The sequence below is a fragment of the Parus major genome, chromosome 1, assembly GCF_001522545.3.
Source record: "Parus major isolate Abel chromosome 1, Parus_major1.1, whole genome shotgun sequence".
Classification (NCBI taxonomy): Eukaryota; Metazoa; Chordata; class Aves; order Passeriformes; family Paridae; genus Parus; species Parus major.
In genome coordinates this window covers 110096112-110110660 of record NC_031768.1, presented here as the reverse complement: position 1 = coordinate 110110660, position 14549 = coordinate 110096112, and the positions used below count along the sequence as shown (strand labels likewise).

General features: G+C 36.4%; 1 protein-coding gene across 4 annotated transcripts in view; it reads left to right on the top strand.

The window, feature by feature from the left end:
• LOC107206925 (ephrin type-A receptor 6) overlaps window positions 1–14549 on the top strand; it is a 379928-nt gene that overhangs the window by 283246 nt on the left and 82133 nt on the right. For all 4 annotated transcript variants that reach the window (XM_015633404.1, XM_015633396.1, XM_033518822.1 and 1 more), the window contains 3 exons: window positions 589–659; window positions 2468–2593; window positions 7823–8008. In XM_015633404.1, the coding sequence (XP_015488890.1) occupies window positions 589–659; window positions 2468–2593; window positions 7823–8008 (383 nt within the window). The remainder of the gene's footprint in view (window positions 1–588; window positions 660–2467; window positions 2594–7822; window positions 8009–14549) is intronic.

Here is a 14549-nt window from a genome sequence, read left to right as displayed (position 1 = left end):
ACCAAATGCAAATATTCTGTTTTTTCTTGACTGAAACAGTTGGTCCTGCCATGTCGCCCCCTAAATCAGCATTATCAGGTCTGCAGGTAGGCAGTGTTTGGCAGCTCAGACTGCACAGAGCCACTCAGCAAAAGAGAAAAAAGGGGTCTTGATGTGAAAAAAATTTTTTTTTTTTCAGGAAACATGGTGAAATCAGTATAATTCTATTATGAAGAAAATGAGAGGGTATTTTACCCACTGTATAGGAAAGTTAATGGGATAAGGTTTAATTACTACAGGCCTACGTAGGCAAACAGGAATGCAGGAAAGCAATAATTTATTGAAGTATCAGAATTCTTTGGAGGAGTCAAAAAAAAAAAGCATTACATCAAACTTAAACTAAGATAGTCATTGTCATGCTAATCATTCAACCATGATCTGTTTTTCTTTGTAAATAATCTGTTTATAGTTCATACATTCATATTTTCTCTCTTTAGATTCATATATATATATGTTCCAAATGCAAAAAAATTGGCTTTAATAAAATTGGACATCTGTTTTATTCATGGCAAGTATTGTATTTAAAACCTCACTTGTTTTTCTTGAAAGATGCCAGTGGTACATAAAGGCCAAAATGAAATCTGAGGAGAAAAGAAGGGCTCATTTGCAAAATGGACACTGTAAGTAGTTCAACACTATACAATATCTATGTCATGTTTTAAATAAAGAAAGTCCACTATTTCCTGAACAACTTCTGCCCTTGATGTTTTAATCTGGTTTTTTTTGAGTAGTTCCTTATTGTCTGCATCATCAATGGTCTTTATTTTTATTTGAAATTTCACTAAATCTATTGTAGTTATTAAAGGGTTTTTTGCTATTCAGCTAATATTTAGCAGGGTTTCAGATGTATCTCTGAATTCTCAGTTGTTCTGGGTACTGAATTTCTGCATCAAAATTCCTTTCTTGGTCACTGTATGACTTATTTGTACCTAGTTCTCTTCGGATTTAGGATTCCAGCCACCCAAGAAATAAGAAGTGGAATGGGTTGTCTTCCTTCATGTTCCTGCTCACTGATCAGTACAGTGAGAGAAAATCCTGGTGATCTCTCATGGGCAGTAATTAGTTTATATAGCTTAGTTTAGCTACCTACTTTAAATTAGTTGCCTTACTGTTTTCTGTTAGAGTAGCAATTTATTTCTTTTTATTCCAAGGCTATTACACAAATGGTATCAGATTTTATTCTTTCATCATTTTGATAACATCTCAGGAAATGCTATGATCAACACAGAAGTTGCCAGAAGTAAAATATTTTTTCAGGTGACACCACTCTGTCGAGCCAAGTGTCTCTTGCTGTCAAGGAAAAGGGCACATTTTCCCATAAAGTATACTGCCTAAAAAGATGTTTTTGTCATTTGTTTCCAAACATGGCCAGAAATAAAAGAAGACAAAAACCCTCCTCCTGGAGAGTTTGATGTATGCTTCTGAAACCGTGACTGAATTTGAAAAAGCCTGACTCGGTGTCTTTCAGGCCAGGGTAAATGATGACTGTATTTCATGTTGACACAAAGCTTCATCTCAGAGCCTTCCCATTCATTTGCAGTGATCTCAGCATCACACTGGAGGGTGCAAGTCTCTACTCATAAATGTGCACCAGAGAACCATGAATAAAGAGGAATCACTGTTTTAGACTTAGCCATTAACTGACCTGAGAAAGAAGGCTGAGAAATGCTTCATTGTTTTTAAAGGGATTCTCTGGACCCAGCTGCAGATGCCGCTTTTTATCCTGATAAATTGATGGATTATTAGCATCAATCCAGAAGAAACAACACAAGTTCTTGAACATGCTATACTCAGGAACACAAGGGATATCAGCCATGCCAGAAAATGACAGCTTGTTGGAGCCTGCCAAAGCAGTCTGGCACCAACCCACTACTGCCATGGCCATCTCCAAGGAAACAGACAGAAATTATCTTGAAAATGGATTTGGATATTTTTGTTGTCATCTTGCACCTGGCTCTCTGGCTGTTCCAGCTGATCAGAAGAGAACAAAGCAGCACAACCCTCCAGGACTCATCCTGAGAGAAAAGGAACTCAAAGATTTGACCTGTTTGGCAAAACAGGATGTTCAACCATCCACTCCTAAATGAAAGGAGTGAACCAGAAACAACTGTTTTCAAAGTAAAGGACAGATTGCCTCAATTTCCCTAGGAGCAGCAAAGGGGAAGATAAACTGTTTTGGCAATAATCACTGTTGTTTTGAGGCTGGGTTTTGCCCCATATCATTGAGCCCTCACCTGGTGTCTCTGCAGTCCCTTTTTCAAGTGACCAACTCTTCTGTTTGGTTCAGAAATTCTAAACCTGGAAGATGTAATATATTATTTTCAGTCCTCTCAATTGCCTAGTCAAAAAAAATAAATAAATAAAACTATTGTTGCAATGTATGAATGTCAAGGAGTTCTTGATTCCTGTTATTCTCTCTTCCTTGCAGTACAATTCCCAGGACTCAAAACATACATAGATCCAGACACTTATGAAGACCCATCTCTTGCTGTCCATGAGTTTGCCAAGGAGATTGATCCTTCAAGAATTCGTATTGAAAGAGTCATTGGGGCAGGTAAAACTATACCTACTGTAAAAAAAATCTCTAGGCATGGTAATACTGCTTTTCATAAGCATTAGAAAATAAATCCAGTATTAGTTTTTTGCATAGGATTGATTTTTTTTGCCTAGTTTGTTGGCTGTTTGGTTTTTTTTATTTTGTTTTGGGATTTTTTTTCCAGATGTATTCAAAACACTGTGTCACTCAGCATGTGCCATAGTTATTGTCATGTATTCTCAGTCACTGAGGGTGAAATTGTATCAGAATCTCTTTCTATGGGGATATAAGTTCTGAATATAGATGACTGAGGAAGAGTTATTCTCAAGTGCAAAACTAGAGGAGTATGAGGAAGAAAAGGAGAGGCTGGCTTGGGATAGGCTTTTCTGTCTGGAGAAGGGATCACTGGCAGAGAGGGAAAAGAGGAAGATCTGTTGATAAGATGTAGACAGTATGAAAGATGATGCCCTGTAATCCTCGCTTTTTGTATTTACTTCATGTATCTTTGTCACTCGAGAAAGGAAGTGTATTTTTCAGTTTAAAACCCTAATTTAATGATATGTTACTACACTGATAGCCATGGAAATATCCCCAGTGTTGCTGAGAAGTGTTTTGTACACTAGAAAATGTTGTGCAATAATCCTACAGAAATAAAACCAGGTCTGGTAGCAGACAGGGGAGAGAAAGTATCGACCTGAAAGTAAAAGAGAAAATTCTGTTTTCATATTGCAAACCAGAGTGCTGGAGTACTCCAGTTTACCTGATTGCTTAGACCACATCATCTGTTGCTGGAGCTGTGCACCTCTGGAATTATGATCCTGGGAGAGCCCCCAGAGGGCTGACCTCTGTTGAAAACATTCAGTTTGCTTTCTTCTGTTTCCTCCTTTTCTTCAGACACACTATAGATATTGATTGCTTAGATTATAAAGCAGATTGAGCAACATTCCACACCTGTGTAACTGCTGATTTCAGTTGAATACAACAGACAAGGATTATTTGTGTTAGTTCAGATTAAAATTGTGTCCTCAATCTCAGTTTAATTCATTTATGAAAACTCTTCTCTCAGCCTCTCTCTCTCCATTTTTTGTATGCATGTAGGTGTGTCCTTTGACATATTTTATTTCTATGGAGTTTAGTTTTGTGGTTTTCATTCTCTAAAATTACATGGGTAATTTTTCAGCTTCAAAAATATTCACCCAACAGGACTTGCAAACAGGTTGCAATGAAATTTAAACCCATTTCCATACATACAAAATACAGGTTAAATACCATGGCTGAGGCAGGGAGAGTACAAATTCCCACAGAGTTATTCAGTAGCTGCTCAGGGATGTAACATATCAGTATAATTCTTAGCTGTCCTAAAGATTTCTGTGCATTCTCTCTAATTCTATATTATATATTTCAATTGCATATAAAATGGATTTCTTGTCACAAGAGAATTATTTTTAAAAGTTGTTTACAATTTTCACCTAAGTTAAGCCAAAAACCAACATCTTCTCCAAAATGAACTATTAATATCTTTTAAGAATTCAATTAATAGATGCATTCCTAAATTTGTTCTGTTTAAACATTTTATTTTGGCCAATAATTCTGATTTTTAATTTCTGTAACTTTAATTTTTCAAACAAAAATTATTTCCATTCAAGAATCAAAATATTTCATTTTGAAACTTCCACAGTAGAAAAACACAAACACTTGAAAAAATATATTTCTAGCATTTCTGATCATGACATTTTTTAGACTGTTCTTCTCCTGAAAGCAGTTTCCAGATTGTTTTTTCAATGGAAAAAGTCATGTCTAAAAGTTCTTGATAATTCACTACTTGCAGTTCCAATGGCTGTGACACTCCAGGCAGGTATTTTTAGTTAGTTTCTTTTTTCAGCTTAATTCTAACCTAACTCTGCACCCAAGTTATACTTTAAAGCATTTGGTAATTATATCTCACCAATTAACTTTTTTCTGCCCCATCTCTTCTTGCTATTTAAGGGTTTAATGATTCAGCACCTCTTCAAGGAATGAATACTCAGAGGGATTTTGTCAAGTCTGTCTTAAAATTTACAATTATCCTCCTATTTTCTCTGTTAAAATGTTGGAATTCAAGGAGGAGACCGACTCTTCAGTTTCTCCCAGAGCAGACAATATTCTCTGTATGATCTAAATCTCCTGCAAGTTCTCCCACAAGTGTAAAGGCTGAAATGGGGAAGTGAGTGGAGCTGTCCTTGGTGCTGTGAATGTACAATTGTGCAATGTAGGACATTTGTTCTGATCCCATGCAGTAATACCAGGCTGCAGATCAGACTTTTAAGTGACTGCTCCTGTTTCACTTTCCATATCACATATGTGGTGCTGAATGCAAAAAAAAATATGTGTGGTTTGCACAGTTTAAATTTCTAGACTGCTCAATTAGTTCCTTTTTGTATAATATACAGTAAGATGGGTGAGGTTTCTGTTATTAAACCAGAGATTATTTATATTTTATTTAAACCAAATGGGCAGTGGACTCTATCTTTTTCTCTAGTTGTGATCAGTCTTTTCCCTGGAGCAAGGAAAAATGTTTACTTCATTGACATCTGGCTCTTCAACTTATTGCACATGCAGTCATGAACCTCAGCTGCTGCAGGGTCAACATTTATCCTGTTTATCTTCAAACTTGAGCAGTGAGAATGAGATTCTTTGATTTTTAAAACCCCTTTGGTTGAACCCATTCCCCTTTGACTTTAAAAACATTGACAACTCTTTATCTGAACAGAAGTGTAGAAAAGCAGCTACTCTGGGATGAAATCTTGTCAAACTCTCAGTGTAAATAATTCAAAGCTTTAAATTATACCATTGATCTCCATCTAGTCTAAAACAGAAGTTCTACACCTTAAGTTTCTAAATGTAGGAACTGTCTGTTCTGTAAGCTGATGATTCAAGTTTGACATCATGTCACAAAAAACCTGCTGGTAGACTTCATGTTCACCAGTTTATCAATCCCAGTATCCAAGGGGAGGGAAATTTCTTTCTAACTTTCCAAATCATGCATCCAAATGAAGGTGAAAGAAACAGGGGTTCCTTCCCCTGCTTTGGATGTTGTACAGATAATAAATCTTGGAGTTGCATGTTGTTCAGCTGCCTCCTTCAGTGTAACTCATTTTAAAGCACATGGTAACAGCCTTTTACTGAGGGATGAATGCCATTATTTATGAAATTCTGAAGCTGTATTGTTCTTGTGTAATCTTGTAGTAGCAAAATGGCTTATTCTATGACCTGTGATTTCCAAATTAGTCTTAAAATGAGATTTTGCAATTCTGCTGATTTATTGACCACAAAATCTCTTTAAAAATCTGGATATTAAGGCTCTAATATTTTTGCTTTTCACTGCTTCATCAAGAGAAAGAAATTGTAATTTCTTCTCATTTTAGGCATTTAAGCTTGAAAAACCAGCAAGATGCAATAAGGTCATGGCTTGACAGAAGTGTTCTGGTCCTGCTGAACATGTCACAAAATAGAAGATTGATAGACCACATCTCCTGCAAAACATTCATGACTTTCTTTTATGGGAGGGCTTTACAAGACCAAATTATTTACTGCTTTTTTCAGTGCAAGTGATCAGGCAAGGAAACTTTTAAGAAGAGCCTTCTAAAGGTGAAAGGGGCAAAGTCATACATGAAAATCCTCACACAACTTCCCCTTTTGTCCAAAGATTCCCAGAGCATTACTCCAATGACATATATTTTCACATATCTTATATTTGCACACATCTTTATTTTTTTTTAAATTAAGTAGAAATAAATTGGTGGGAGGAACTGTGCAAAGAAGACTTGGGACCACTTGACTTTTTCTAGCTGTTTAGGAAACTGCTAATTTATTCAGAGGTTATATTCAGCATGTATTAATTGTACTCCTGCACTTGATGATGCCTCTGTCATTGAAATGAAACACAAGCTATGAAATACTTCTCTTAATCTCATTCTTCATGGATCTCACTGACTAATAAAACTTTGCTTTGTTTTAGTGGAAGCAACAGAAACTAATAAAATAAAAGTCTTTTGACAATATCCCTTCTAATCCTGTAAAATCAGAGAGATACATTTTTTTGAAGAGAAGGTTGTGCCTTTAAGATACCTCTCTTCTATATTTGCTTCATATCTGAATATGCACTGTTACAGAAGAGAACTCCTTCATTTTGTTTACTTCCATCCTTAAAGTTTAGGGAAAACTAATACAGACAGCACTCAATGGAGTGTTAAATCCCCAGTTAAATAAATATCTTTTCATTGCATTTTGGTTTTCAGCAATTCTGATTCCAGAATGACTGGGGTGAAAAATTTAGATTTGCTGTGAAAGCAACCTGCACTGAAAAATGTTTTGAAATATTTCTGTGAACATTGTTTTTCATTTACTGGATTATGACCCATTGAAAACTGACCTGCAGTCATCCCAGACTATGTTTGGTGGGGGCTCTAAATAACTTCTGGGTGACTTCAAGATCAAAGGAAAGTTGTGATTTCTATACAAACTGAATTAGTAAATGTGTAAGGAGAATGCAGGGAGACACACTTCTTCACAGGCCCTATATACACAGGGAAACATCAGGTAAAACAAATTTTGAGATGCCTCTCACTGCAGAACTCCAGATTTTGTGGGACTGATGGCCTTTGGCTGTCTGAACAGGGAAATATGTAATTAATTTCAAGTAGGTGTGGAAGTCCCTTTAAATAAATCATGTCCAAGTGCTTTTCTAGGTCATAACAGCATAAAGTACTTTTTAATGCTTTCTGTAGCTGAAGGATAGTAAAGTGTTCTGATAGTCTCAGGGCTTTTCTTAACATATAGGTCTTAGTGCATTTCACCCCTAGAGAAGAATATTTCTGTCAATAGATATTTGACATAGATATTTTGTCATCAGTGGAATAAAAATCCAAGTGTCATTACATTCCTTCCTCAATTATATATCCCAAACATATTAGGGGTACCAATGTTCAGACCCAAAGGAAAGCAAGATGAGCCACAGTGGGGAAGTGTGGTTTGGATTTTGCAGGCACAGTACAGGGTGCCAGGACCTCTGCTGTGCCACAAAGGAAAGGTGATAATTTCTTGTGAACTGCTGCTGAATATTTTGATTTTCTGGGATGGGATGACACTCATAAATTTGAATATTCAATGAGTTATTTCTCTGTCCATCCCTATGGGCTGTGTGAGTTCCTTCAATATTTTTCTGTTCAGGAATTGTGAGTTACCCAACAGATGTTTTATCTGTTTCAGGGGAGTTTGGAGAAGTGTGCAGTGGACGCCTGAAGACACCAGGAAAAAGAGAGATCCCTGTTGCCATTAAAACTCTGAAAGGTGGCTATATGGACAGGCAGAGGAGAGATTTCCTGAGGGAGGCGAGTATCATGGGACAGTTTGATCACCCAAATATCATTCGCCTTGAAGGAGTTGTTACAAAGAGTAAGTCACAAATACCTTTCTTTAATATTTACATGCTGGCTTTCCCATTCTGTATCATTTAGTATTGAAATTAAGCACTATTTCCTCACTCAGTATGGGTTACAGTTCTCAGAAATCTTCCAAATTATTGATAGTCAATACTGCAAAGTTTGGGACTGTAAGAGGAAATGCATAGTCTGTCTGTTTCCAATTTGAAATGTTTCATTTTTTATTTTTTAATAACAATTACCTTCATTCAAGAGAAGTCTTTACAGGTTCTTATGAAATAGAATGGAGAGTTTATTTATGGGCAAGTGGAGAAAACCATAAATGTAACTGAGCTGATAATGAAATCAAATCATCTTGTAAAATATCTTATTTTTGCAAAAGTGCTCATTATTTATTTGATAGAGATCGACTGATTTTGGGACCAGAAGTGATGAATTTCCTATTTTTAAGAAATAATAAGTAAACTCTTTGTAGCTTGTCATATACTGCAAATGATTGACTAAAATTCCGGAATAATCTTTGAAATGTTTTACTCCTTATAACTGTTGCAGCTGTCAAGAGATCCCTTGCCTCTGAAATCCAACAGTTTATGGACTTTTATGAAAGTCTGAAATATCTAGTTACCACTTCACTATTAACAAGTCTAATTAATATGCATGTAATTTCCTCAATGACTACTTTTTTTAAGTAATGAATTAAAAAGCTCATGGTATATTCTTTTCAAAATTAATCATTGTCTCAACCAATCAATGTTGTTTGTTAATTTGCAGAACTTAACATTTTTCTTTTAAAGGGAAGTGTTGTGTGTATAATGCAGTGTCCTCTTACTATCACAGTAAACACAATAAATATGTTATGAATATTTCCTGTTTTCACCTCATTACAACATCCAAAGCTATGTTTGGAAAACACACTAAGAACCAAGAGGAAGGTTTAGCTCCTGAACTTATGTTGTTAGAATGGAATTTCAGTAATTTTGTGGAATGACCTGACCATGTTCAAATCTGTCATTCCATGGTTCTAAATTAAGATGATCTTCTTTCCTCACACAGTATTGCAAGGATAAATTTATTGTTATTTAGGTATGTTTGGTTAGCAGACCAACAAAACCCATTGCATTGCAGGAAAGACACAAGTTAGTCTCTCCACTGCTCTCCTGCTCTGTGACAACAAACAGGAGCACAAGTTAATGCTGCCTGAGCAGCCCTGGAAATCTTGTCAAGAGATGCAAATAAAGTGAATTTAGCTCCTTGCTTCACACTGAGCATATCAGCAATTAAATTCCACCAGTCTGCACCAACAGGGTCAGTATCACAGGTCTGATTAGGATCCACATAGTGGATCTTGTAGGGTTTCAGCACTTGTCTGAAAAAGGCCAAACATTGTGGTTTAGGAGCATTGTTTAAATCCAGTTAAATGGTGTGATGGGATTACAATATAATATGTCCTTGGCAATGGCATGATTGTTTAATTTTTACCAAATTGGTAAGTTTTCTTTCCATAATGCCTAATCATCAGTCTAAAGAGAAGTCAAGGCATTCAAAGAAGAGAAACAAACAGATAAATCAGTGGTTCAGTATTTGTTGGTGTTCTACAGGAAAGATTATAGAGAACTGTAAGCCAAAAACATTAGCAGTTCTGCTTTTCACCAAGGAGTCAACAAACTTCATTAATGTTTTGTGATGTTTGTTTGAAGGTAGTATAAAAATTTCAGGTGTTACTATTATAGTCACACTGTTGTCCAAAAATATGTATCTCTCAGATATAAAATAAATAGTGGAACTTTGAAAGAAAATATTTTGGTCTCAGGCAAAATTTAAAAAACTATAAAACAATTATACAGTCATGATTATAGAATGAAAATAGGCTATGTAATTATGAGCAAAGCTCACCCCCAGGCACAGAAAGTTCAAGTTACATAAACTGTAAAGGACAGGGTCGTGCAGCAATGCTCTGCTGCAGGGAAGGAGCCTGAAGGCAGGCTGAGCCATGGACACAGGCACTCTGCTCTTCCCATTCTGTCTTTAGGGTGTTGTGTGCATTTATACTGCCCCATCTGGGGTATTTCAAGAATAACATGACCTCAGCTTGGAGGAGAGAACTTGCCTTGCCGAAGTACAAAGTCTAGAATTGCAGAATCCAAATTTCATATAACTGAAAGGTGTGCTCTAAAAGTGAGACAAAACTTTGTCCTAGCCAAATTATTTACTTATTGATAGCATGAAAAAAGGTGTTTTGTGCTAAAACCTAGATTAATAACAACAGAAACTATTTATCTGATGTGCATTACAGTTCCACTAAGCTATAAAGGCACATCAGATGCAGTAAATTTGATTAATAGATGTGTACTGCTGTTCTTAGCACATGCTTTCCTCTGTGTAACCATTAGTCATTAACTTCTAGCTGTTGCTGATAGATATTGCATCAGTTTGTAAGCACTTTCTTCCATTACAGTGTCATTGCCTATTGAACAAAAAAGAAAAAGGATTTGGTTGTAATAAGCTGAAGTACTGTACCAGGTCAATAGCTATTGACTAGGGCAATAACAAATTTTCCTGCTCACTGCAAATGAGGGCTTTTATCTGGTGCTACCATCTAAGCAAATGTTAACTTTTAAATTATACTGTTTTCAAAATTGCTGTGGAATATGTACTGTACAGGAGGAAAGAAATGCTAAACTGAGCCTGCTCAAAGGTAGATCAGAAACAGAGTTTTAATTCCCTTTTCTTATTGCTTCATTTCTCATTTGTCCTAGCTGCAGTTCCTAATCACAGAGAGCAGTAGGCAGAACAGTTCCTGTAGCAGGGAGTTCATTTCAAGGGCAATTTGCTGGGCCAAGGCAAACACACCATGGCACAGAATCTGGATCCACTCATATTGCTAACCAGAACTCACAAGGGAAACTTTATTCCTGTTTGGTTTTGTTATAGCAACACCATTCCTTGCATGGTTTGCCATAAAAGACTGCTTGATTGCCTCACAAATTTATCATAGATGCTTGGGCACTTCATGAGAACATCCATGCTTCCTGTTGAGACATTTTAGCACAGTGATAATTCTGGGAGCTCTTTTGGGTGTGCCAGGCCATGCTCAGGTGAGTTTTATGTCTTTGGCCAAGCTGCTGCTACTTCATAAACAGGTATAAGAAAAATAACTTCCTTCTCCAGTGCAAACACATGTGACCAGCAGTGAAAGCTGGGCTCTAGAGAAGCATCCTCAATTCTACATCAAGCTGAAGACTATCCATGAAAAGTCTATCAATTAAATTAAAGCTATACCTACCAGAAAAAAAAAAAATATCAGACTACATAACTACATCTACGAAAGGCATGAAAAAGGGTCCCTGACTATTGTAACTGTACTGGAAGAAGTCCAGACTGGAATCTTTAATTAGTTTTGCTTGATGGTATCTTACACAATAGTTTAAAGTAAAACTTACTGGTTCAATAAAAAATATCAATTTATGCAAGGATTTTATTACATTCATAATCTGTTTGTTCCCTTGCTCCACAAGCTTTACCCTAAACAGCTTCCAGTTCTTAGAAAACATTTCTAAGGAATTGCATCTGTTTCCAAATTTTGACTGCTGAAGGGTATATACCTGTCACATGTACAGGAGGAATCTTTTTAAGGCATTCATTTTCTTTGACAGCATTATGTACATTTGTATTCTCCAGAAGGATTTTCAAAATAGTCCCTTCACAAAAGGAGGATAAATGAAGGCACCTAAACCTCTGGTTCTGTGTAAACTGAGACATCGAGCCTGGGTTTGGAATGACACTTATGACTCCCTTATTGTCTCCTCACTGATTTAATGGCTTTCAAATTGTGAAGAGTACTGCAGTTCTGAAATCTTCAGGCACTCATTTTCAGATCAGATTTAAAGCTTGAATCGTTGAGTTTCTTTTCAAATTATTGTATATAACCCATTCAGTGCAACAAAAGCCCTAAAATCAGAGCACCTTACCTTGTCCATGAGGGAGGCAAAGCAGAAGCATGATCTTCTTTCACTGGAATTTACTGCATGAAGCTCTTAATATCTGACTTCTTTTTTGCCAAAAAAAAAATTAGGACATAATGAATTCCTCTTTTTTCAGCCAAGACATTGTGCTCTGGGCCTTTGAGCCTTTATTGCAATGGATTTAATGTTGCATTTTCACCCACTTGTTAAATGACGTTCAGAATCCATTTCAGAAGGTGACATATTTTGTAGTACTTGTGTTTACTGTACACATAATGTTGTATATTTTGTTGCTACACAAAAAGATTGAGTCAATTTTGTGGCAATATTGACAATATTCTTCCCTTGGTAGTGGATGGTGCAATTGTACTCCCAAGAATCATGAGCCTGCAAAGTTTAAATGTGGTTTATGGACAATCCACTGTGGTGGTGAGACAATATGAGTGTCCTATCAGCCAGTGGACTTTACATGGCATTGAGCATAAAGCTGAATTTTTTCTGATAAAATATTATTGTTGTGCACATAATGACAGCAGGATCTCAGCTGTGTTATAAATTGTTCAGTAAGTGGAGCTGTAAATTTAAATTTGGCTCACTCCCTTTATTTTCCTTCATATCCTTATTCATAGATAAATATTGCAACACATTACTGAGCCCAGGCCTGGCGTGACCATCAAATTTACACAAAACCACAGCCACCACCTGCCTTTAGCCAAATTCATGAGCTCAGTTTATTCAAGTATCATCCAAAATACAGAGCTGAAGGTTAGAGCTGTGCACATAACACAAACAATACAAAGTATCTGTAGTGTGCTTAGTCTTGCAAAATAGGATACCCCTCCTGGCTGGTACTGGAAGAAATGTAATTAATGTTGATAGTCCTGAGCTGTTTTCACACATGCATGCATCCATGTGGACATTTCAAATTACTCACACAAACCATCATGCACCCACGTGTTGAAGGCTACTTGCAAAAGCTGAGTCCACAAAACTCCCTTCTTCTGAATGATATATACTTAGAAGAAATTAGCTTTTAACCCCCTGGAAAAATTTACATTTGTCTTTCATGCATTACATTCTGAGAATTGAGTTCCAAAAATCAAGGGGCCATTTTGGTTTCCTGCAGTTCAAATCAGGAGCATTTATTTCTGTGTTCTGCTTTTCCCTTTTTGCAGTGAGCAAGCCATACATTATGACTGTCAGTTCTGCTGCTGCATCTTTCACAGGACGATAAGCAGTGAAGAAAAAGCACATTGTCAAACAGTCAAGCAGTAACACCCTGTTAACAGAAGCTTAATCTGACCAGGGTGCACTATCTAACATAACTAAATTCCATAATTCTGCTTTCATAGGTTACAGCTGAGAAACAGGATTTCACTTTCTTCAGGATCCTTTGCCTTCAGATGTCTGTGTTCAGACACACAGGACCTGACTTTCAAAGATATTCAGATGCTTTGACATGAGATGAAGTTCTAGAAAAATAGGTGACAAAAATAATTCCTACTAACAGCATAAAGAAAAGATAAAGTCCTGTAGATAAGATATGGCCAGACTATTTATTTATCCTTTTCTTTTGAAGGGAATGCATGGTCATAATTTTTCATAATTAGCATAGTTATTAGCCACAAATGATTTCTTTTCCATCTGAAATATCTGAATACAATATGCAATTTCTTTCTCTGCCATGAAAGTAAAGAAGAATACGGTACAATAAGTTAAAGGGCCGTGCAGGAGATGTATGAAGGGTTGGGGCTTTTTTTAACAGCTGCAACCAGAAGATCAATGGATATCAGGGGGAGACAAGATTGCACTGTGCTGACAGATTTGCTGCACAACATGGCTGATCTGTTGCCTGTGCAGGAAAACCATAAAAGCAACGATGAGAGAGCAATTATAAATGACAATGGCAATTGCAGCTGACAGCCAAAGGAGTGAGGGGGTTAAAGAGTGTGTAGAAAGCAATCAATAATCCCAATTCACAAGCTGTATTTGGTTGATTTATTTTGATAAGTGCACATTCATTTGTTCTTCTGTATAGAGGCAAAAACACACTAGTAAATGTATATGTGATTGAGCATGGGAAAAGACTGGGGATAACTCTGTATACACAGGGCATAATTGAAGTTGTTTTACCCCATTCCAGGCAGAGCATCCTGCTACACCTTCCACTGGAAAACAGGAAATAACTGTTTTAAATGGAAACCATGCTACTCATCTTCAAATATGTGTGGTTTTTCAATAGCAACCATTATTGGGCTTTAGTATTATTTATTAATATTTTTGTTTATCATTACCTGTAGACCCTCCAGGTCTAGTCTCTCCATACAAGCCTCTGCTGCAAAAGTTTGCATTGGGATATTTCCTACAGCTTCAAGGCTCACACCCAAATTTCTAATGTAAAGCAACAAGCTTAAGATACCTTTAACAGCAGATTCATATAGTGAAGAAGAATTGAAAAATGAACTGGTAATTTTCTCAGATAAATATCTGATTTTGTATTTTATGAAACATGAAAGTTAGATGTGAGCAAAAGGAACTATTTTGCTGACTATAATTATCTTTCTGATTTTTAATACATGCAATAGTTCAGGT